Consider the following 23,927-nt stretch of genomic DNA (forward strand, 5'->3'; position numbering starts at 1 on the left):
CCTCTCGCCGCGGAACGTGAGGCTCTGTCGGCCACCGCGGCTCGCGAACACCGGTCCCGCCGGTGGTCGCGGTCCGTCTGTGGTACGGGTCGGTGGTGCCGGTCTGCTTTGGCCCAGAGACCATCAGATTTTACCGCGGGAGGACTTTGGGGAGGACACGGTGTTGCTCCAGATGAAGACCGGGCGGGACAGTGGGCTGAGAGCTTCCTGGTTCAGCTCCCAGCTGCTGCAGCCTCGCGGGTGAGAGCGGAGCAGCTGCGGAGCAGCTGCGCTGCATCTGCATGCAGACCTCCGTTTGCAGAAGCTGAGTTATGATAAAAACTTCCAGATCATGAGCTGTCATGTGACTTTGATCGTCATCTATTTCAGTTCTCCTCGTCGTAGAGTCCCCAAATTTACATATAATGTGTATTAAAGTGTCTATTTTCATAATTTAAAAAAAAAGCAAAAAACGAAAAATTTCGTTTTTGGCACTCAACGCATGGGAACGAAAAACGAGAAATTACGTGGTTGGCACTCAATGAGTTAAATGATTCTACAAACTCCAGCTTTATTACATATTTTCTTGGAGGAGTCTTCGGGCTGAGCAGGTGGTTAGAAAAGCAATTGACTGGGCTGGAAGTTAACATCTCCACCAACACACTCCCACCCCCTACCGCTCCCTAACAGTCCCATTTATCACCTTGTGATTACTTGATAGCTTAGCCAGTCGGTAGCCCATGTTATATTGTTTAGCCAGCTGTGACTGTTGGCCTAATGACAGCACTGGGTTTATTTAATGGAGCGAAAGCTGTTGGAAATTCAAGTGTTGCCAGATTTTCAAGAAAGTCTGTCAGGGTTGTAAGCAAGTGGCGGAGAAAACTGCCCACCACATGCAACGAGGTGCAGGTGGACAAAAACAACACCAAGACAGGGTTTTCTTTGAAAGCTATTGATGGTTTGGTTTCACTGCTCAGTTCAGGCCACTATTAGGTCGTGTCAGCAGCCCGGCCTCCTATAGATTATCAGTTCAACCTATTTAATGGATGAAGCAGCATTTACAGCACAACATTGGATGACTGTAAAAGTGTCACCAGAGACCAGTGGAGTCCTGTGTGTGGTTAGAATCAGATAATAAAAGCACTTAAGGTAAGATTAGGAAAAGACATTGGATGTGGTCAAATGTGCAAAATGACTTTGTGCCTTTGGAAATGTTTGAGTTAAACCCAGTCGCAGCATTTCTCTCTCAAATGATGAGTGTTTCAACAAAAACAAAAATATATATATAAATCCACTAATGCTGTAGCTGCAGTGTAAGACTGGATATTTTGACAGGAAACCAATATGTTGTCACAATTACATTTTCTAGAAAACAAATTTTCTGTTGCAAGTTAGTTGTATATAAATGTAATGTCTGTCAGACCAAACACATTATGCACCATCGTAGTAGTGTATTAGTGCAAGGGGTAAAACATTCCAGCAATCAGTCAACACAAATTTAATCACAAGACTGTTTTTATAATCAATCAATCTTTGACATTTTCTGTGAGTTACAGATAAAGGGAGATATTCTATGCTCCCAGCATCTCAAATGCACAGATTTCCTGCATTTCTCGAAGCCATATAGAAAAATGAATATCTTTCTTCAAATCACATCAGTCTCAAAGCTGTGGGAATTTGTGACAGAGTATTTTTTTTATTATTTTCTTGTATTCAATGAGTAATGAATTAAACAAAATTAAGTTGCACACTAATCTTAGATGGGAATTTAGTTAAAGCAGAAGTAAGCGATCCGGTGGTTTTGGCTAACTTCTTGTCAGCCGATGGCGTTAGCAGTCCCCGCCCTCGTCCCTACGTCACCACATTCACGCGCATCCCTTGGCTGCACACACAGAGAGGACCGCCCCTTTATGCCGTTCTCTCTCCTCATTGGATAAAGGTTGTAGGATACAAGGAAAGTTTTCTCCTCGGCTTACAGCAGAGCAGAGTGACTGACAGACCAAACACTCTATAGAAGTGATTGCCGTCGGAAGATAGAACTATTTAAGACTTATACTAACACAAACATTCCACTTACTTCTGCTTTAAGTTATTAAAAAAAACTTTTCTCTAAAGCTAACATGGTTACCAGTTAGCCTCGGCCGTCACTCCATTGGCAGCTCACTGTAGACTCCAGTTTACCTTGAAGATGTAGCGCTGCTCTGTGAGAGAAACCTCTTGTCAATCACAAACACCCACTCCTGGCAAGATACCATGTTCTGCCGCAGAGAAAACAAACAGCCTCTTTTACACTTGAGCTTTACCTATTACCAGCACTTTTCCTGAGCATACACAATATTGATGAAATTATTCTGTAACTTTCAGCCAGCAGCTGGACTCGGCTCATTGCAGCATGTTTTAAGAATCAACTGGCAGAAACCTGAGTGAACTACCCGCTGTCTTCTGTCCAGTCCACCTACTGTATCAGCATGTGGTAGTTGTGAGCTGACTGCTATGAACTGCTTTGATCACTTTAACAGTTTTGATATGGTACTTACATTCAGCATGGAGATGGGCTGTATATTGATTATCCAGAAATTGAAATGTGAAAGAAAACAAACAAATGTTGTGTGTGCCAAAGATAAAGTGAATTTGTTCCTTACTGGCACTAAAGAGGTTGTTGTTCACCTGCCAACTTGTCATGTTCCTATCTGCAAGTGCAATAACCTCTAAGTAGTTCTGAAAGTGCAAAGACTGTGTACATCTATTTTATCATTTGGGGTAAAGTCGAGGTAGAAAAAGCTCTCGGCAAGAAAAAGTGAAAAAGAAAATTGGACATGCTTGACAGATTTAACTCGCAGTTGCATTTAACTTGCCAAATTGCAGTCAAGCCTCCAGAGAGGGTGGGCCCACAGCCTACATATACATATTTAATTTTTCTTATCAGTTGATATTGATTGACTGATCCATTCCCAGGTTTCCACCATTGAGCGAGGAAGCTGCCGTTGGGACCCCGGTGGGAGTCATCATGGCTGCTGCTGTCAATCAAACTATCGTGTACTCCATCGTGGAAGGCAACCAGGGAGGTGAGTACACACAGAGCTGTTTATGCACAGAGCTGCACTGTCGTGGATTTCACTTGGACTTGGCTTGCTTTCCTGTTGGGGTGGGGGCTGCTGAGAACGTAGCTGGTGAGTTTGGATGATTAAGTTATGAATCCTGTTAGTTATGGCCACCAACAGAGGCTGTACTCCTTGAAAGCAGCAACTGCAATACACTGAAATTCACCATCTCTTAACTTTCTGATGAAAGCAGCATGCAGAAAGTATTTCAATACCAGTAATGGGTTCCAGGTTAGGTTCTGATTGTTTCCTTTGTCATTTGCCTTTTTTTTCTGAAATAATAATGTTTGCAATACCACAAACTCCGTCTGTCAGGTCTAAGCACATTTCCTACTTTTCCCTCTGAGTTATTAAACACTTATCCACCTGCCAAATGCGAGAAGGTAAACGAAAAAAGTCCCCCATCCCTTTGAATCCCTCTTTGACCTTACTCTCTCATCTTTTGCTCCGTGTTTCTTTTCATCTTCACTTCCTGGCTCCTGATGTCTTTCTTTATCTCTCCGTCTCTCGCTCTCTCCAGGGGTGTTCGCATTAAACGAAACAACGGGGATGATTTCCACCGCCAGGCCTCTGGACTTTGAGGCCAACTCCAGCTACACTCTGAAGGTAGAGGCCGACTCCATGAGAGTGGTGTCCTCAAACCTCCGAGCTCCTTCAAAGAGTAAGTTATGAACTCAGGATTGCATCACCACAGATATCACCGTTTTTTCCTCTCTCTAATTACACACATACACACACACACACACACACACATGCTCTTGAGGATTAATAAAACAACAGTGCATTGCCTGCTGCATGATATTAGATAAGATAATGTTGCCTCAGGCTTTAACTTTCCCTTGCACACTCGATGTGTTTTTACCAGGCACCACTTCTGGCTAACCTTTCCCCTGCAGACAGTTATATGTCATCGACTTAGAGGATGGATTGTATTAGACCTTGGCTGTTGCTGTTACCTTTCAAACTGCTCTTCAACTGTCTATTAACCCCAGAGACTACAACAGGTTTTTTCCTTCACCACTGATGCTTTCAAATGCTTGCTTGTCTTGGTAGATATGCACAGTGCCTCACTGGAATATCACATGTCTCATCTATGTGCAATCATGTAACTGTCCAAAGTTTAACTGGCAAATACTATATAGGCAAATAGAAAGTGTTATATGAGCTGGCATATGTGACTGATGTATTATTAGATGTAACATGCTCATGCACAAATGTGTTGGCTGCAATTTATTGTTGTAGCCGGCTGAGATAGGCCAAGTTTGAACTCTTTACAGTTTGGCAGTTTAATTCATTAGTCTCCAATCAAGATTTATTTTTTACTAAAATAATAAGAAATCTGCATCAATGTGCAATATCTCTGTGGTGGAACTAGCTCTAACTAGTAGACCCAGAAGACACCGTCTTTTGCAACTGGCCATGAGCCAAAAACGACTTTAGCCACTGATTTAATCTTTAAGGATGTTGTTTTTTTGTTCTTTGATTTTTGCTTATTTACTTATTTACTCATTTGTTTCTGTGTAATGCTCTAAGATTTTGATCTACCGTAAATATATCCCACTAAAAGTTTGTGAAGTAAAGTATTAAGCATAGAAGGGAAATAATGAAGTTAAGTACCACAGAGTTGTATTTACACTGTTGGAATAAATGAACTCCATCACCTTCCACCCCTGATGCTCTTCAGTGATCAGAGCATTAAGTGTTACCTTGAACTGAATCGACTTTAATTTAAGCACGATCTTTCATTTAATTTTGTGCCTGTGCACCAGCGCCAGTCTGGGCTGCAGGCATCATGTTTTCAGATTCTCCATCTGTCTCATTCCCGTGAACTCGATATCTCAGCGAGGCCTTGAGGGAATTTCTTCCAACCTGGCTCCATCATTCACTGGGACTTGATGATGAACTGATTTCTGTGGTCAAAGGTCAAGGTCATGGTGACTTCACAACACCATGGCCATTCTTAGCAGGGATAAAACAATGAAGTGATGGTGTTTATATCCAGATGATCATAGGTCAACTTCACAGTGATGTCATAATGTTCAGTAAAAAGCACCTCTGGTCATTATTAAACTTGTGACCATATTTCCTGCCACTTGACAGGTTGGCAGAGGCATACAACCATGAGGCTGTAATTTTAGTTAGATGTTTTTTTTTGTCCTTCATCAAAATCAGCCTTCATTTTCTTTCTTTTATATCATCATTTCCATCCATCCAAAATGAATTCCCCTCAGTTGCACGTGGGAGAACCAACCAAAACAAGTTGTCACGGTTTTAATTGAAATTATATCTGAAGTGAGAATGACTCTAATTAGTCTCTAACTCTTTCTCCCTCTGTCTTTCTTTTCTTCTGCCTGTTCTCTAAATGTCTATCTCTGCCGGTCTTTCTCTCCTTTTTCTTTCTTCCTTCCACAACATATCTGCATTCCTCTTAATTGATGCTCAGCTCCCAGGGTTTATTCTTTCTTCTTTAATTATAGTGTTTTACCACATGCTGTTCTCATTTCATCCAACCATTTGAATTTAAGCATTCTGCAGGGATTAAAACTGCAAATCATTGTTGTCATTAGCAAATCCCCTTCAATTCTTTTCGGTACGCATTTTAATCAGGCAGAAAATCAATAGCATTCTAATAATGTGTTAATCCAGTTTCCTAACTCAAGTGAAGGTTGGAATTGTAAACACACATTTTGGTACGGTGTGTCTAGGATGGCTATGCTAGATAAGAAGATTAACATTTGCAGCTGCTTGTTTGTTTTTGTTTTTCTTCTAATGTGCCAAAGTTTTGGGGTGATTTTTTTCCCCCTCCATTTGTTTTTCTTGCAGTAAAACTCAAACAGCTGACAATGACGGGATTTGTTCTTCCTTTCAGACATCTGGTTCTTTTACAGAGATTGGTAGCTGTACTATGTTACAGTTTTATGAGGGTGTGATTAAGAATTCTGTTAATGGTGAGATAAAGACTGAATGCAAGTCATTCCAAGTTGCAATCATTGCATATGAATGTCAGAGGCTCATTGGAATTGGTCTTGCACTGAATAAACAGTGTGGTTTAATTACAGTAGGGGGCTGATATATTTTAAATAGATTCATTTTTCCCCCATACAGTTTGTGTGTGCAATCCAGAATGGGTCTTATGCTCTTACTGATGCAAAACTTTTGAAACTTGGCATAGTTTATAATTTGGAAAACAGAACTTGGAAAGGCCACAGTGTTGACAGCAATTTTGTCAATATTCATGACCAGAGGGGTTTCATGATGCATGTATCTCAAAAGTGTGATCAGATGGCTGAGATCAGGGTCACCTCTAATGCCCTTCCTTTAACGTTTACCAGCTTCTAATGTTTTCTCTCAGCTCGTTTGCAGAGTTGCGAACATCTCCTCGCAGCTCTTGAACTGAAGCTAACAAGTTCAGTCATTACTCGCTGTGCCACCCCACCTTTTCATCATTACGTAAACGTCACAGTTTTGTTTTTCAGCTCCTCACTTTGGAATCACAAACTCAATATTTTTCTGCCAAGTTTGAATCAACGTATCATGACAGCTGTGGAGCTGTTTGAGTGTGTTACAGAGCATATCTGATCAATCCACACCCACACAGTCCAGATAAAGCAAATAAGATTAGAAGGTTTTGAGTATTAAATTCAAATCAATAATATGTAGAAAAGGTTAGTTGACTACAGTTTGGAAAGAAACCATGTTTTCAGGCCTGCTCATTACCGTTTCTTCACAATGCTGCAGGTCACCTCATCAGGCTGCAGATTGTTCACTAGCAGAAGTTGTTCAATCATTGTCCGACCACTTTTACACCTGCTATCCATCCAACAGCAGTTCTAATGGTTTCTCCCCATTGTTCCTAATGGGTTTTGTACCTGTTTTATTGTCTTGTCACTAGTAAACAACATGTAATACTTGTGACAAGTGTGTAGTGTCTACACCTGCACATCTAAATGGGGCTTCTGCAGGTTCTGAACTGACCCGGCCAAAACCAGCTATGGCTGTACTACTGCTTATCCTTGTTCATTCTTGCATTTCAACAAACTCTTTAAAGGGACAACGAGGAGTTTCTATTTGGTTATAAAAAAGTCTCACATTAATGTGGATGAATCTACGCTACCCACACTTGTTAATGGCTCCATTTTCGATAAATATATCGTTTTGTCTCTGTCGTTATTTTGTTATTATTAGTGGTGGTGGAAATGCTGGTCGAGCCGACCAGCGTTTCTTTACTTTTGGTTTTGTGGCGAGTCATGAGAATAACGCCGCCAAATCGCCGTTTATGGTCGGAACTACGACGGTATGTGATCGTCTTCGAACCTCTGACTTTAATTCTTGATGAATGAAAACATGAGTCTGTCTTGTGCCGGTCAAAGAATTTCACGGTGCGCGCGGAGGCTCATAAATGTAGTGTGAAAACACTTCGCTTTTCCAAAACTCCTCGTTGTCCCTTTAAACAAGTTCAACATAAATCCTTTGCAGATCATCACACAGGTCTGTCCTGGATATTTATCTTTCCTTTCTCTCATGTGTTCGTCCTAGCTAACACAGCCAAGGTGGTGATTGACATCCAGGATGAGAATGACCACCCACCAGTTTTCACCAGACCTCTTTACCTCGGAGGCGTTGCTGAAGATGCCAAAACCTTCACCTCGGTGTTGCAAGTACAGGTACAACACAGACACACAAATGCACACAAACCATCCAGTCTTCTTGGAATAAAGGGACTTATTTCTGAGTTGTGTCAGAAAGGTTACATTCAACTATATTCCAGCAGTTTGTCATATTGTCAGTATATATTGTGTATATGATCTCTTCATTTGCCACCTCTTATTCAGTGCCTAACATAATACTCCTTTGTTCATGTGAGTCTCAATGTGAGTTGGTTATGAAAGAAGATGACGTCCAGCAGAATTCAGCACAGCTCATTCGAAGGTGTGCACAGTACATGGATGTTAAACAGACAAACTATTATTATAATTCCCTCGTCAGCATCTCTGTTAATTGATACATCTCTTATTTTGTGAAAAATTCCATATCACTGTAAACAACTTCAGTGACTCGTATTATTAAAATGCCTTCCAGGGCCTAAATGGGTCACGCAGAGTTTCTCTTTCCACCCCTATCTGAGAAGTAGCAATAGGTTTTAATGAGCCTGGATGCCACAGGAGACTGGGGCAGGGTCTTGGGCAGAAAAAAGCAGGCAGTTTAATATTTTATCACAGTTTTTAAGTACCCTGTATTCCTGCTTCATTAGGTCGTACACAGTAAGAGTGACAGGAATGTTGAGAATGCAACAAAGAGTCATAAAATCACATTTTCTCAAGTATAGAAAATGTGGTTTTCTGCAGTCTGCAATTATTATTCCACTGCTGCAAGTACCTGAGGCTGTTCTTTTCATATGGATTGTGTGTTCATGTGTAAAGGTGGTTTACAGTCTACAGTCATTTGACCTCTTTAAATACTTAAACAGACTGACACCAAGAACTAATAGCCTGCTAGTAGGCTCAATGATCACAGGGAGAGCCAATAGATATGGAGCTTGCATCGAAGAGGGAGGATTGATGGTTGGATAAAGATAAGTGGCATCCTGCTGGGAGACAAACTGACTGGACAAAAGAAGGCAGGGGAGACATGCATGATTCATGGGGGGATGAACAGAGGGAATGGCAGGGAGTGACTGGAAGGACAGACAGGGATGCTGGCCGCATGCTCGCTACCATCCAGACCAAAGAGTGAGTGAGACAAAAGATGGAGAGAAAGTTTGAGAAATGTGCACTTTCAATCTCAGTGGTTTCACTCAAGTAAAACTAATTCCATCACATCTGCTGTGTGTGTGTATTGTGTGGATGTACTGAGCTATATTTTCTCAGCTATGTGAATTCCTTCACGCTGGGCTGCTGTCTTCATAGTGTATCTGGAGTTGTTGGTCCCTCAATTTGTCCCTCAGAGAACACCATAACACAGATATTCAGTGTTCAGCTACAGATGACTCTCACATCAGCGAACATCCTTGTTGACTACAAAGATTTTTTCGTTTTTGTAGTTTCATTTCTGTCACAATTTGTTATATTTCTTTCATTTTTCCCACCACAACCAATACAAATGCAGAGCAGATGTGTCTTCAGCCTTTCCATCCCCAATTTAATTACTAATTCCAATCTTCCAGGCTTCCTTTTGGTGGCAGTTCAGACCAAAAATAGCCCTGCATGAAAAAAATTCAAAGGGCTGCGTTGGTGTGGGTGTGTTGTTGGAAGTACTGGTGAAAAGATTATGTACATCGAGGAAGTCAAGTTTAAATTATACACTCATGAGCTTGATGATTTATCAAGTGAAACAACATCCGACAGCATTAGAAAGGTTTGTGCATCAATCACAAAGTTATCAAAGCAACAGCCATTTTATTCATCATGACATCAGTTATGGCTGCCAATAATCCATCTGGAATGTGTGCCGGTTTGGATTGGTTATCACTGTCTTTGCATTGCAGAACAAGTTTGATCTTTTTTTTTTTGCCTTTTGTTCAGTCTCTGCTTTTGAACCCCACAGATGTTTCAGTGATATTAAAGCTATGGCTACATTATTTTCACAGAGTGCTGTTGAACATGACTTTGTTTCACCAAAGTGATTCAGTCACCCTTAAAAATGCATTTGAATGCAGCTCAGGTGCAGAGGTTTCAGATGGGCTGCTTTTATTTTTGTCTTCCATGTTTTTCCATCTGTCAAAAATGCTAATGGAAAGTGGAAAATATTGAACATATTATAATGAAGAGGATAGTTGAAAAAAGTGGCAGGACAATAGAACAGTTTGAGTGCTGCAAAGAGCTATTTTCATCACCAGATTTAGCATGAATGTACCAGTCCCAAGGAAAACGTTATGAGTTCAGCCACCAACTTTATTCTTTTTTTTTGCTAAGAGCTGCCTCCACCCTTCTTTTTTTTTGCATCTGTCATCATTTTCCAGTACCAAGTCACCATATCGTCCAGTCTCTCTTGAAGCAGTAGTGCAGCTCAGAGGACACTGCTCAGAGGATGTACTGCGAACACAATGATGACTCAAGCTGTTTTTGACAAGACTCTCAAGTAAACTGCTGCTTTAACAATGCTAATGCTAGTTATGCAGTAATCGCAAAACTTTCAAATAACCAAATATTTTCCCAATTGCTCAGTCTTGTCTTATTTCAACACCATCCAGGTGCTTTTGCCTTTTTTTTTTACCCCTCCTAACTCAACTCAGAAATCAAGGGTTTTTGTGATTCCATACTGACTTATTGAGATATACCTAAACTTGACACCTTTTCACTGTGAGCACATTGAAACCTGCTCACAATTTACATCCACTCAGATTTTGAGCAGTTATACCCTCGGTGTAACTAAGTATTATATATTCAGGTCTGTACTCCACACCTGTTCTATTGCAGTTCAAACAGGTGGTTGATATTACTGTAGATATTGATTTATTGCTGAGAACGTATCCTAACTGTGCTATGGACCTCTGCAAGTATGAACAAAAAAAATGGATCTGCGTACCTGTTCAACCATCCATCCTCTTATTCCCTTATCTTTCTATATATGACTCCTTATTTCCTTCATTTCTTCTTTCCTTCCTCGCCTCTGTCTCCTTATTCCCTTGCCACATGAAAAAATAAATTTTCTGTTTCTTCCTATCATAGTGTTACCATTATGATGTGGTGGGTGTCTCTGAGCTGAATCTGTAGTCTGTGCTCCCAGCCCCTCTTGTAAAGACCCAGTAATAAATCAATGTCTGTCTGGCTGTGAGTCTGGATGTGAATGTGAGGTTTGCATGTATTGTGTGAATGTGGGAGAGACTTGGTAGTTAGCCAGAATGACAGAATAGTCCTTCACATAGCTCAAAGCACCACTTTACCCCCTACTGCTTATTCAGAGTACTACATCAAACCATCTAAATACAGAGCAGCGGTGCCTGCAAGCAAAAACAAAACAAAACCAAAAAATACAATAAAGTAAACAAAAGGATGTGGCTTTTAGTGCGTAGGAATAACAACAACCAATACATGGCACTTCTCTATGTATCGATCAAGCTGCTCAAACATCATCAACTGGTTAATTATGATGTTGATCAGGAAGTGAAGGGGTTACTATCATACAGTAACTATCATTCTCACAAATCACAGAATTGTTCATTATGATAATAACAACAGAGACTTGATCACAGTGTGTGTGTGCATGACAATGACATTTCATGATAATAATGATTATGAGTGTGAGTATGATGATAATGATGATGATGCAACAAAGATGATTCTCTTCTTTTGCCAGGCTCTGGATCGAGACACTGGGAACTACAGCTCAATGATCTACCGGCTCATCATTCCTCCTCAGGCTGGTCGAGACACAAAAGACAGCAAGAATGGATTTGTCATTGAGCCGTACAGCGGTGTAGTGAAGACGGCGATCATGTACCGGAACATGAGGAGGTCGTATTTTAAGTTTGAGGTGGTTGCTACGGACAACTACGGTCAAGGACACAGCAGCAAGGCAGAGATAGTGGTGTGTACATATACACATATATATATTTTGGCAATTTCTAGAAGTTTATAATAATCTTAAAAAGTGGTTTATTGGATCTCATATAACACATTTCCTTAAAACAAATGAAGTCAAAATGACTTGACTTCATTGCAGTGGGATTTATTGTTGCACCCAGATTGTCCTTGAAGTAGATAAATATGTGACTGTGAAAACAAATTTAAATTGGCAACAGCTTGAATCGTGGTCAGACTGAGAATGTCAGTTTTTTTTCTGATTTAATTTTTTTCTTCCAGTGGTTTAGGTACTAGCTGATGAAGTTTAGTCAAGTAATTCACAGATGAGCATGTTGTTTTGTGATTCAGTTAATTGAAATGAGATTTATTTGCACTTATTTTGTTGTTGTGTAGGTGTCGGTGGTAAACCAGCTGGACATGCAGGTGGTGGTATCAAATGTTCCTCCAACTTATGTGGAGAAAAACAAAGACAAGCTGCTCAGGTAAGGTGCTTGTACTACTTGATTTATTTCGTTTTCTTTCTTATATACAGTATATTGTCTACAGCCTAACTGATGAGAATTAAATGTATTTTTGAGAAATAAACGGATGCTGTTTATATAAACTACATGCAACTTAAGTTCAATACACATCAACATTGCAAAAAAAACTGTTGATTAACACCTTGTCAACCAGCGACCCTCAGCTTATAAAATATTTATCACAAGATTTTGTTTTCAAACAGCTTCCCACTCACTGCTTCACTTATAGAATGTCTTAGAAGAGTGGAGCAATATACAGTATGTTTGAAATACATAAAACGTGTACAAAGGTATACACTGGAAGTGCAGTCATACAATATTGAAATTAAGTTCTAACTGTGATTTGATGTCACTTTTTCATTTTTATACAGCTGTAAAGTAAAGACTGGTCCTCCATATTGATTTAGCCATGGTATGTCTCCATAGGAAGAAGAGGAGCTGTAATTGCCACCATGGGGAACTCAACAAGACTCGATAAAGAGCACAAACAGTACAAATAGTACTTTTATCATAATAATTGTCCCAGTAAAAGTAATGTTTCAAGTGCTGTGTTGAACTAGAACTCACACTGGGACTGTAACAAGGACAGGCAATCAGACCACCACAGTTACAGGGCAGACAATGGCCCTGTTGGGGACCAAGAACCAAACCGTGGATATGGATGTAGTTCATTAAACATTTAAGTATATTATAATGTTTCCTCTTAAGCTGCATTGAAATTTAAAGCCCCAGTGTGTAACTTATTTGACTTTTTATTAGCAAAAATCAAATATGTCTTTCATAAATACGTATTTCACTTAAGTTGAATCACACCCGCATACAAATGAAAGCTTTCTGGTACCTTAGAATGAGTTGTTACAAGCCGTTACAAATACATTAGTGGGCGACGCACCGAACCGAGGTGGCCATGTTGCATCGTCATTTTTTACGCTGAGTGGCAGCGTGACCGTAGGTAACCACGGAAACTCAGCGGAGCTGTCGGCTCGGCCTGTTAAAACTGTCACCACTGTGTAGTGTGAGGAAGGACGGAGGCACTGGTGTTGCATTCAGGTGCAGTCAGGCAGACGGCCGTCGGCAAACCAACCGGATGTCATTTTACTCCACCAGAGAAAGACGGTAAAACGTGGATTAAGTAAACAATACGACATCACCATGACAACATATTGTCACGCCTGTATTGTTTTGCCTCGTGCTGGTGGATCACTTGTTTACATAGAGGCTTGTTTATCCTGTTACATGCAGCATCTGTTGTCTGTCTGACATCTGCCCCATTTCACCTGAATGCAACATCAAGAATACGTTCTGATATGCAACCGCACCGCTAGATGGGGGGAATTCCTACATACTATACCTTCAAATGAGTACGACAACATACTGTATTTCCCCAGGAATGTTATTAGGCTAATGGTGATTTTTGAAATGGCTTCAATCACTCTCTCCTCATCTTCTGTCTTGAAGGCAGCATACACTATGCAAGATATGGATTGTTGTGCTCAAAACATTTGTGGCTCAAGCCCTGAAATAATAATCTCATCCATACAACAGTGCAGCAGCTTCATTGTGGGATAAACTTGTTCTGATGAGACTGACTGAAGTTATCTCCCTTTACAGTCTAAGGCACAGAAGATGTAAAATATTAAACACAAAATGTATTATTCATTACATGATATGGTATTGTTGTGATGCAGGCTCTTCTCCAGCCACACACAAACACACTGTACAAGAGCTCAGTCAGGTTGCTGTTTTTCTTTTGCCTCACACATAGAGTATAACATGATAATGATGTTTTAAAGCACTTACTGCCTGTCTGTTCTCTGTGCTTCACTTCCTCACTCTCTCTCTCATACACACACACACATAAACATACGCACTCACCCAGTGGGACCCGCTGTGAGCAGGTGTTTCTTGGGGGACAGAAATCAATATTGCACAGCACGAGTGTGCCAAGCTGACAGGCCGGGAAAAAAAATGTGTGTGTGGTTTGTGTGTCTGCGTGGCGTGATGTGTGACTAGAGTCTGAAGTCTTTGGGTCTAAGTACATGCTTGAGGTGTATTTCTGTGAACGTGTGCATATAACGCAACGGCCTATGTGCGATCCCGTCAATCAAAATCTATTATTTTTAATCCTCAGCATTTTGGAGCGCTACGTCCAAGATCAGATTCCAGGAGCAAAGGTTGTCGTGGAAACCATCGGGCCCCATCGCCATGGTGATGGGATGGAGCAGGAGGACTACACCAAGTCGGACCTTATGATTTATGCTATCGACCCTTTGACAAATAGAGCTGTTTCTAGACAGGAGCTCTACAAGTAAGTACTTTGCCAACAAATCCATGAAAAGTAAAATGGCATCACTCCAAAAGCCTTTGATCATAAAACAAGACAGCTCCTACCTTAACTTACATCACCATTAATTAATTGCCTAAATTAATTGCCTTCAATTAATTCTTTGGAGGGCCGCCATTCAATCAATTTTTCAAGGTATTATGTTGAAGTCAGTCTTGTTCTCTCTGGCAGCTTATCCTTACAAGAAGAAAAGTTCTTACTAAGATTTATCAGGCCTCATTTTGACTGAGTCACTCAAGAGTAAAGAGTGTGGAAACACAAATAAATGAGTGGGCATTTGTTTGTGTGTTCTCAGTGTGAGAACAACACACTATCTGATATGGCTTGTAGAAAGGATCTGGCCTTCACCGCCACCATGCCGTACGGTCTCAACTACATCTCTGTGTTTCCCATCCCAAGGTTTATTGACGGTAAACTCCTGGACATCAACAAAGAGTTCCAACCTTTCCTCCCTCCTGGCGGACGGATACTGGAGATCCGAACCCCTGAAGTGGTGACCAGCGTGAAGAAAGCGGTGCAGGCTGTAGGCTACACAGAGGGGGCGCTGTTGGCTCTGGCAGTTATTATCATCATCTGTTGTGTCCCTGCCATACTGATCGTGATTATCACCTACAGACAGTAAGTGGGAATTATGTGTAGCATCGTTTTAATGTTTAAGAGTTGAACTTAAAGGGATAGTTCACCCAAAATTCAAATTTCACTCATTATCTACTCCCTCTTGTATTGAAGCCCCGACATGAGAAATTGTTCCGCCAGAAGAGCACTGAACCGAGACACTGGGAGCTTCCGCTATAAACAAGCTTGAAATATAGACTTATTTAATTTTTTTCGGAACAATTTCTCATGTTGGGGCTTCAATACAAGAGGGACATTACAGACGAGCAGTATGGAGGTATTTGGATGTTTTTTGGTGTGTCTTTTTGGACGAAGAAAGTTGGTATCCATTGACAACCATTATATGGACAAATACTGCTGCACGGACCCCCCCGTAACTCAGAGAAGGGACGGAGGACTCTGAAAATTCTCACAGCTCTTAGTTGACATGAGGGTGAGTAGATAATGAGTGAAATTTGAATTTTTGGGGGAACTATCCCTTTAAATCAGAGATGATAATAAGGTGATTAACCTTACCTGTGTATATTCTGTACTGTTGTTTGAACTAAACCTACTAGCAGTGTAGACAAAACCTACCAGAGTGCCTTGGTTTTCTCATTTGATGAACATGGGAACTGCTGTTTGGTTTTTTAATCAGTACTCCCTAGTGCATTGAATGTGTATTTATTCCCAGCTGAAAATAGTGCCCAACAAATGCAGTATTTACCCCTTTTTGGATATCATTTGTCAAAACCAACAATGTCCAGTCGTTTAGGCAAATAATGTTTAAAAAGTAGAACCAAATAATCATATACTTTGATATGCTCACTAGAAACAATTGGAGTTGTAGATAGGGAGGTTTTAAGAGTTTGACAAATGTGTCAGTCCCTACCAAATCTCAGCAGCTCATCAATGCACAGCAGCTTCTCAATTTTTACTTCTCTTCTGCACCCGGTGAGGTGGATTATTGCAGCCACCTATTAAATCTCCTGCAGCAATAGATCTTATGTTTTGAAGCCGATAATGTTCATTGTAATGTAATTCGGTGTGATTTGCAGGTTGCGGAGCTTAGTCGCTGATGTAAATGTGCTTGAAGTTGAAATCATTATACTTCAATATCAAGTTGGTGCTACTGAATTTTAATGTTTGAGTTTAGATCTTCAAAACATGCTGCGTTAAAGAATAAGCATTTCTCTTCAAATGGGAATTACAACAAAGATAGCAGCCAGAAGAAGAGAAAGCCGACAGTGGGACAAATTGACAGGGCTGACAGTCTCTTCCCACAGGACGTCCTTCAGTACCATTTATCATTTTATCACCTGGGCCAGTCACTTCCTGAGATGATTCAGCATGGCAGCCTGTCCCACAGTGCCAATCCTAATAGTTTGTTTAGCTAACCTCTGTGAAAGGCTATTAATTTCATCCATCTCCCAAACACACATAAACCAGCATGTGCACACATTTATACTGGATCAGTGCGTTTTGGAGAAAGCTTCTCAGCCTGCTGAGAAAGAGAGACAAATGACACACTGAGGGGAGGAGAGGAGATTTGAGGGGGAAAAACAGTGTAGAAATCATCAGCATAATAATTACTAGTCAGTGTCGTTAAATGACTATAATGAAGACCAATTGTCTGACTTTGCTTATAATTTGCAATAAGTGAACTTGGCTAACAAGAAGTATGCTGTGATTTATGGTTCAAATAATTACTAATCTCTCTGTGTCTCTCATCTGCTGCATCGATTGCCTACCACCAGATTCAAAGAGTGAGTACCACTTTCATATTCCCATGCTGTAATAATATCATGGATGTCTTAAACACCTTTCACTGTGATTAATCTGTTGGTTTCCATTGTACATTTAAGTGGATGAGATCAGAAAGGATAGAGGACAATCAATGAATCAATGAATCCTGAAGAACATGGAATTATTAAATATCCACAACCAATGTATTTATTAGTGTGTGTGTGTGTATGCGCATGTGTGTGTTTTTATATGGAGGGAAATTCAATGTTGTAAATGTCACAGAGAGCCACAGTGGTCACTGTTCAACATTTGTTGTTACATAATATTGATTTAATATTGATGAAGTTATATATTTTCAGGATAAACTTGCTGACTAAGTCTACAGCCATGTTGTGCAAGTTAGTGTTGTTTACAAACAGGTATTTATTGGCAACAAACACAGCTACGGTTATTCATCTGCTGGTTGGTATGAATATCTGTACAAAAGAACATGGCTACTACTGATCTAGCAAAATATGTACAGAACTGTACAATGCGGATTTGAGATAAAATAGATTATATGCAAAAATAAAAGTGGTGTAAGTCCTCTTTTATTTTTGCATATAATCTATCTTATCTCGTATGGGGGTGTCAGGTTGTGATAGATGTACTGAGTGATTGATTTGAAATCTGAAAAAGAAAAAAGGAAAAAAAAGTCTTCCCGTCCTCATAACGATAGTTTGACTACTCTGTGAGGTCAAGGTTTTACTTAAGCCTGAGGTATTTAACTGTGTCTCCTCTGTGCTGTGTCCAGACGCCAGGCAGAGTGTGCCAAAACAGCCCGCATCCAGATGGCCCTGCCAAAAGGCAAACCTGGAGGAGGCACTGCCAACAACCTGTATGAAGAGCTGGGTGACAACGCCATGTAAGTAAAGTGTGAAAGTGCCTTTTACACTAATGTGCCAAAACAGAGGCATTAGCTCACTGGTTGTTAAACTCCAGGCTTTGGAAGTGTGTCTTTACATGCTCTAGTAGGTTACACGCAGTCAGTCGCACAACATTACACCTCCTCATATTTTAAGTTATGCTATGGAAAATGCAAATGTACCTGCATCCTTGAGTCTCTAGAGACCAAAGCTATTTTTCACAAAGCTGAGGTCAAGCATGAATCCCATATATTCCCCAATTTATTACTTTCATGCATTAAAAATGAGAATGCAAGGATAGAAATATGAATATTTGAATACATTTTACTCTAATATGTAGATGACTATCGAGGTAAATAGTTGGATATAAGCAAATCTCACTCCTTATGATGGGACCAAAGGGATTACAACGGTGCTGTCTCATGCCACACACTTTGAAAATGCAGTTCAGAAGATTTGTGCAAATCCAAAACTAAACTGTAAAAATTCTGACAAAATCAATACATCACAAAACACAAGCATTAATCCAACCCAAAGGCAATCAGGAAATGGAAAATAACAGCATAAATCCATATCACACATAGAAATAAAAAGAGGGGGAAATAATGCACACATCAGGGAAACTGTCATAAAGAGCCCCGCCCACGCCCACTAAACACATCCATAAACTCCATATAGCTTCTATTAAAACCCCTCTGAACAAATGAAATGATCCCCACACTGTTGCAGGAAGTAGAATGCAGCAGTGCAAAAATTGCGGCCGTAAATAAACGCAGACCAATCAAAAAACAATGAGTCTTTCAGTCCCTTTAACTGCATTGTGGTTGCAATTGATTTAATTAGATCTGAGAGTGTGTGCGGCTAGTGGGTAAACAAAACAACGTTAATGAGGGGGAGTGGAGCGCTGGTGTTCTCTGGGTCACTGATCAACACACACGCGTCATCGACAGACTTGTTCAACAACCATATTTAAAGGCTTTGCCAACATAGATTTGCAATTAAACTAACTGGTCAAAGTCTTGAGCCAATTTCTTGTCAGACAGATAAATGATAAGACTTATTTACTCAGTGCTTCGTTCCTGTTGATTTATCACACTTGACCTGCTTTGCTGATGTTCCTCAAATCACTCTTAAGCTCAGAGCCTTCACAAGGATTTATTAAGTTGTAATGTGTCTTAAAGTAGCACCAGACGTTTGTGAATGCGTCCTTTTTTTTAGCAGTCCACAGACATCTCCCTCATTTTGCATTTTGCAGCAGCTCGAGAAACTTGACATTACACGGAGGCGACACAATCGTGATTAATCAAGCAGGGCCTTGTAACCCCACATCAGAAGAGCACCAAACAAAGCTCTGATTTTTGAATGCATTAACAGCTGTAGATAAACCTGGCAATTTTATCTTCACTGAGCTTTTTCCATGTCAGTTTTACCCGTTGTAATGAATACCAATGTGTTCGCTCCACAAAAGATAAGCGAAGGTCAGGAATCTGCCCACAGAACAATATTCACTTTGAGTGCAGCCTCTAGAGTGCACTTCAAGATTTACATTGATTGGTGGCTTTCAATAAGGCTGGAATCACTGGAATCTCAAGAACCTATATTTTAAAGGGTTTATTTATTGTCTAAGAGTTGTTTCCTATAACTTTTTTCTTTTGATCAGCCTTCACATGAGATTGTAGTACGCTTTTTTGTGAATATTTGCTTTGCATATTCATAAGGCCATGGACCACAGCGAGTACATTGAGGCAATGAAAATAAGGTTTTTTGTGATTATGGAGAAATTAATTTGACTTATTAATTCTGTCCCACATCTTCTTCTATCTATCAGTGCTGAAGGACATTGTTGCACATCTTCTCTACACAAACTTCAGAAAGTTGCGTATTATTGCGAGTTCTTCACATTCTCTTCACTTACCGCAGCTTCCCTGTTTCTGTGTATCTGTTCGTCTTCTTGCCCATTTCTACTGGTCTGATGCATGTTACTTTGATCAAACAGGAGTTTAATAAAGGCACAAATGTAACTTTAAACTGCAGGTGTTCACAGACAAACCCATACATAAAACTCACTCGCGGCAACGCAGCCTCCTAACTGCAGCGTTTAGAAGAAGTTGCAAGAAACTCTTATCAGCATTACATGCATCACTAGTTTCCTGTCTGTCCTTGATATGCCTCCAAACTCCCATTAACATGAGAGCAATTCATATGCAAGATGGTAGGAACTATCTCCAAATGACAACGAGGGATTTCCAACTGTGTGTGTTTTTATGTCTGTGTGTGTGTGCGTGTGCGCGCCTGTGTGCATGCATGTGAAACTAAGCAGCCTGAGTGATTCTCTGAAAAATGTGTGTGGAAATGAACTAGGATATGAGATAATTGAAATAAATGCAGCCAGTAATTTATAAAGACCACCCTGGGCGATAATTAATTTTATTGATAAGCTGCAAAGCATGTTTAATTGTGGTGGGTAAGGCCTTTTGTGTATTGGTGTGCGTGTGTGAGTGTGTGTTAAGCATGTCTCGTGTAATACTTGATACGAATGCGTATGTGTGTATGCTCTGTATCACTGCAGTGTTGTAGAAACTAAATAATCCCCCAAAGAGTATAAAACCTGGCAAAGTGCAAAAGTTTGCACATTCATAATTAAGGTCCATTATCAAACTGCTCAGTGGATTGATTTTCAAGGCACTTCTCCTCCTTTTAATTACCTTTGGCTGTTCTCATGACAGACTTGGGTTTTAATGTCTGTTTTCAATTACTTACGGAAGATTAATTCTTTAGCTTATTATTAGCAGCACATTAAATGAAGCATGTTTTTTAACAAGTCAAACTAAGTAAGATTATTTTGACTTTTAGTAGATAATTGCCATCACTTGTGCTGCTGTATTGATATAACATTATTGACACTTTGTCATTTATAGTTATAATATAATATGATATATAATAACTGTATTATATGTCATGCTAATATATGACTGTTACTTTGAAAAGCAGCCATGTAGTCAAATTATAATGCTTTTAGGTAAGTTTTCCAACTTTGATACACATTTTAATAACATTCTTTGGTTTCAAGATTTTGGACATTTTAACATCATTCTTTTGTTGGAGTTTCATCACTCCAAGTTTCCTGTTCTCATGTTGACTGATGTCCATCCTCTGTTGTTCTCCTCCATCCACCTTTATACACATGGCTGACAGACAAAAGTGAGTAGGATGCTGCAAACCGCTTCACATCTGTGGCTAGTTTGACACTGTGCTGTGACAAGTCCTCTTTGCTTTTAGTTTAGTGGTTGCGTCTGTTGTGCTAGTCATCGGTTACTGTTGTTCTTTATGCAGGGTAAGTTCTTCCAAGGGTCGATTGTAGAGCAAAGTTGTCTGCAAGAGTGACAAGACCAAGAGTTTCATCAAACTCTGTAAGAGATTTCATTCATTTGCATACTTTCAATCACAGACGAGGATATAATTAGTCTTTGGTTGAACAGAAACATGTTCTCAGGACTCCCTGGTACACAGCTCTGCAGATTGTTTATACAGTAGTTGTTGTGTCTTTGTAGCGTATAGAAAAAAAACAATTTGCAGTCTTTTCCTTGTCCTGCTTCATCTTTTCCCCTCTAGAAAATCCAGCCCAGAAATAGAAAGAAATCTTTTAACTCATTTGAGATCCCTTATCTGTTTCCCCTCATCACCTTCCTCGTTCAACTGTCTGGAATCAGCCCTATTGTTTTAAATTCCTTTTTCTTTCTCTTTATGTACCCCTCTGTTGTCACTTCCCTTATAAAACACTTCATTTACCACTTCTACCTCAAATTTTCTGTAATTCTTTCATTGTTTCTCCTTTCATTACATGTTTTTTTTCTCATTTCTTTCCCTTAATTCATGCACCAGCCGGTCAAATCACAGTAGTGGTGGTGGTGGTGGTGGTGTAGGTGGGAGTGGCGGTGGTGGTGGGAGTGGCGGCAGTTTGGATGAGAACGACCGCCAACGTCTCATCTCAGATTTTGCCACCCGTGCGATCGCTGCCCATCGACAGTGTGTTGCTAACGGAGGGGTGCTCAACAACCTGCCCAAGTCTGAATCCAACATCACCTTTCTCTCTGATGAAAACCCCCTGACTATCAAAAATCCCATCTACCACGAGGACGGCACTTTGAGCAGCCCAGAAACTCTCGGAAGAAGTCAGAGAAGACGAGACCTTCTTGGGAATTTTTCCTCCTCCAGGAAAGGCATCCGAGAGGCCTGGCTGAGGCTCAGCTCCCCTGCGGGTGACGTGGGCCTAGGTGGCTACAGCGGCAGCGATAGTGGATGGGGATCTGGAGGCGGACACAGCTGGACACTCCCATCGAGATTACACCGCAGAGAAATGTTCGACGCTTTGAGACGCCAAGTGGTCATGGATCCTGTCCAATGGGAGCTGGAGCTTCTGAAGGCTGAATTCAAAGAGAGTAAAGATGCCGGTCTGGATTCGGGATTTGACCGTGGGTTGGATTCGGACCTGATGGGGAGCCCGAGTCTGGAACCCAAGCTGACGGTCAAAGAACAAGCCAGGCAGTTTGAACAGCAGGCTCTGCAGGAAATGCGACAAAGGCAAAGCAGAGATTCGCGAGGATCTTTGTCGCCCGATCTTCTACTCTCTGTTTTCCCCGAGTCTCCTCAGCATCACAAGCACACCCCCACCCACAGCGTCCCGGGTCCTCCAAGTATCATCGTCACCCATAGCGACGGAGGAACCCCTCCGCCGAGCCACAAGCCCACTCCTCCTGTGCTGCGGCGTTTCAGTGCTAATCTGACAGGGAATCAGAACACAGAGGAAAGACTCCAGGTCGGTCTAGATGTCATACCTGATCCTCCCTCAACTCCTCCACCCCCACCTCCTCCAACACCCCCACCTCCCCCTCCCACCACATCTGCTCCCCTCCCTCCTTCCCCTCCACCGCCTCCTGGCCACTCTTCCTCCCCGCCTCCTGCTTCATCCCACTCTAACCATGCAGAAAAGCAGCTTCCTCCTCCTCCTCCTCCTCCCCCTCCTCCCCCTCTCCCTCCCCCACCACCTCCGCCTCCACCTCTCCCTCCTCCTCTGTCGCCCTCCCTCTTGCGTCCGTCCACCTTCGTCCTCCCGTCCCTGGCCGAGGCGCCGGCTCTGCGGCCCGTGTCCCTCCGACCGCCGCCTCCGCCTCTTCCCGCGGAGCCCATCGTTCCCCGCAAAGAGCTGAAAGGAATCCTGAAGAATATCCAAAACATCGCGGACATTGAGAAGTCCGTGGCCAACATGTTCAGTCAGATAGATCAGAAACAGATCCCGCTCAAAAAGGCCATGAGGAGCCGCGCCTCCATTGATTCTCTCGACTCTCTCGACTCCTTGGATGTATTGGCAGCTGGAGGAGGAGGAGGAGAGGAGGTAGGAGAGGGAGGTCAAGAGGAGAGGAGGGGGTCAGGAGGAGGAGAAGGAGGATCGTCTCCTCCTCCTCCTCCTCCTCTACCTTCACAGATTCAGATCAACCCAAACATGAACTCCATTGTGGAGGAACTTGAGAAACGATTCCCCTCTCAGTCCACGATGCTCTAGCCTTTGCCTTTCTGATATGGAAAGCGCACGGAGTGGGATTACCTTACGTTTTTGAGTAGTTCCCACACTCTGTCAAAAGACTACCACTCAGAATAGCCCAGTGAGATGATTTCATGACTACTCACAACTGCTGGACTGCTTTTTTCTTCATGTTTCCTCTCTCAAATGATGGTCCTTACTGCAAAAGGGAAAAGAGAAGGGGAGAGGGTCACATGGCCGTAATGAATTCAGTCATGTAATAGCTGGTAAGGACTTCTAATCTCTTTCTTCATTCTATTTCTCTCTGACTATTACAAGAAGAGAGAGGGATTAGAGGAGTGGTGAAGCACAAGGAGGAAACAATTATCAGGTTAATGAGTTGCGTTCATTTTTTTTTAAAGATTTGTGTCCCTTACTTCTGTTAACCTGAGCCACTATGAGGAATCTAATTGCAGCATCAAAGCAATTGTTCATAATCAGCATCGTCCATTATTTTTAGTTCCCCACCACCCACCCATCCAAACATCCAGGACTTGTTCTTTAATTAACACTGGGGGAAATTGGTTTAAATAACCACAGATGGGAGCCAGGGATTCGACTGATTAGAAGTGGTGAAATGTCTCCTGGTTAAGTTTCAGTTTGACTAATGTCATTAGCATTTTGCATCCTTTCGAAG

General features: G+C 41.3%; 1 protein-coding gene across 1 annotated transcript in view; it reads left to right on the top strand.

The window, feature by feature from the left end:
- Positions 1-23,362, top strand: part of LOC146968159 (protocadherin-15-like) — a 147,921-nt gene extending 124,559 nt beyond the window's left edge. The window contains exons 26-36 of the mRNA XM_085761168.1: positions 2,935-3,044; positions 3,601-3,741; positions 7,617-7,744; positions 11,376-11,606; positions 11,996-12,084; positions 14,255-14,431; positions 14,867-15,085; positions 16,819-16,827; positions 17,601-17,711; positions 20,908-20,913; positions 21,595-23,362. Coding sequence (XP_085617294.1) covers positions 2,935-3,044; positions 3,601-3,741; positions 7,617-7,744; positions 11,376-11,606; positions 11,996-12,084; positions 14,255-14,431; positions 14,867-15,085; positions 16,819-16,827; positions 17,601-17,711; positions 20,908-20,913; positions 21,595-23,272 — 2,899 coding nt within the window. The 3' untranslated portion in view covers positions 23,273-23,362. The remainder of the gene's footprint in view (positions 1-2,934; positions 3,045-3,600; positions 3,742-7,616; positions 7,745-11,375; positions 11,607-11,995; positions 12,085-14,254; positions 14,432-14,866; positions 15,086-16,818; positions 16,828-17,600; positions 17,712-20,907; positions 20,914-21,594) is intronic.
- The last annotated feature ends 565 nt before the right edge of the window (positions 23,363-23,927 follow it).

The sequence above is a fragment of the Trachurus japonicus genome, chromosome 19 (assembly GCF_045865225.1).
Source record: "Trachurus japonicus isolate A0001 chromosome 19, Traja_1.0".
Taxonomy (NCBI): Eukaryota; Metazoa; Chordata; class Actinopteri; order Carangiformes; family Carangidae; genus Trachurus; species Trachurus japonicus.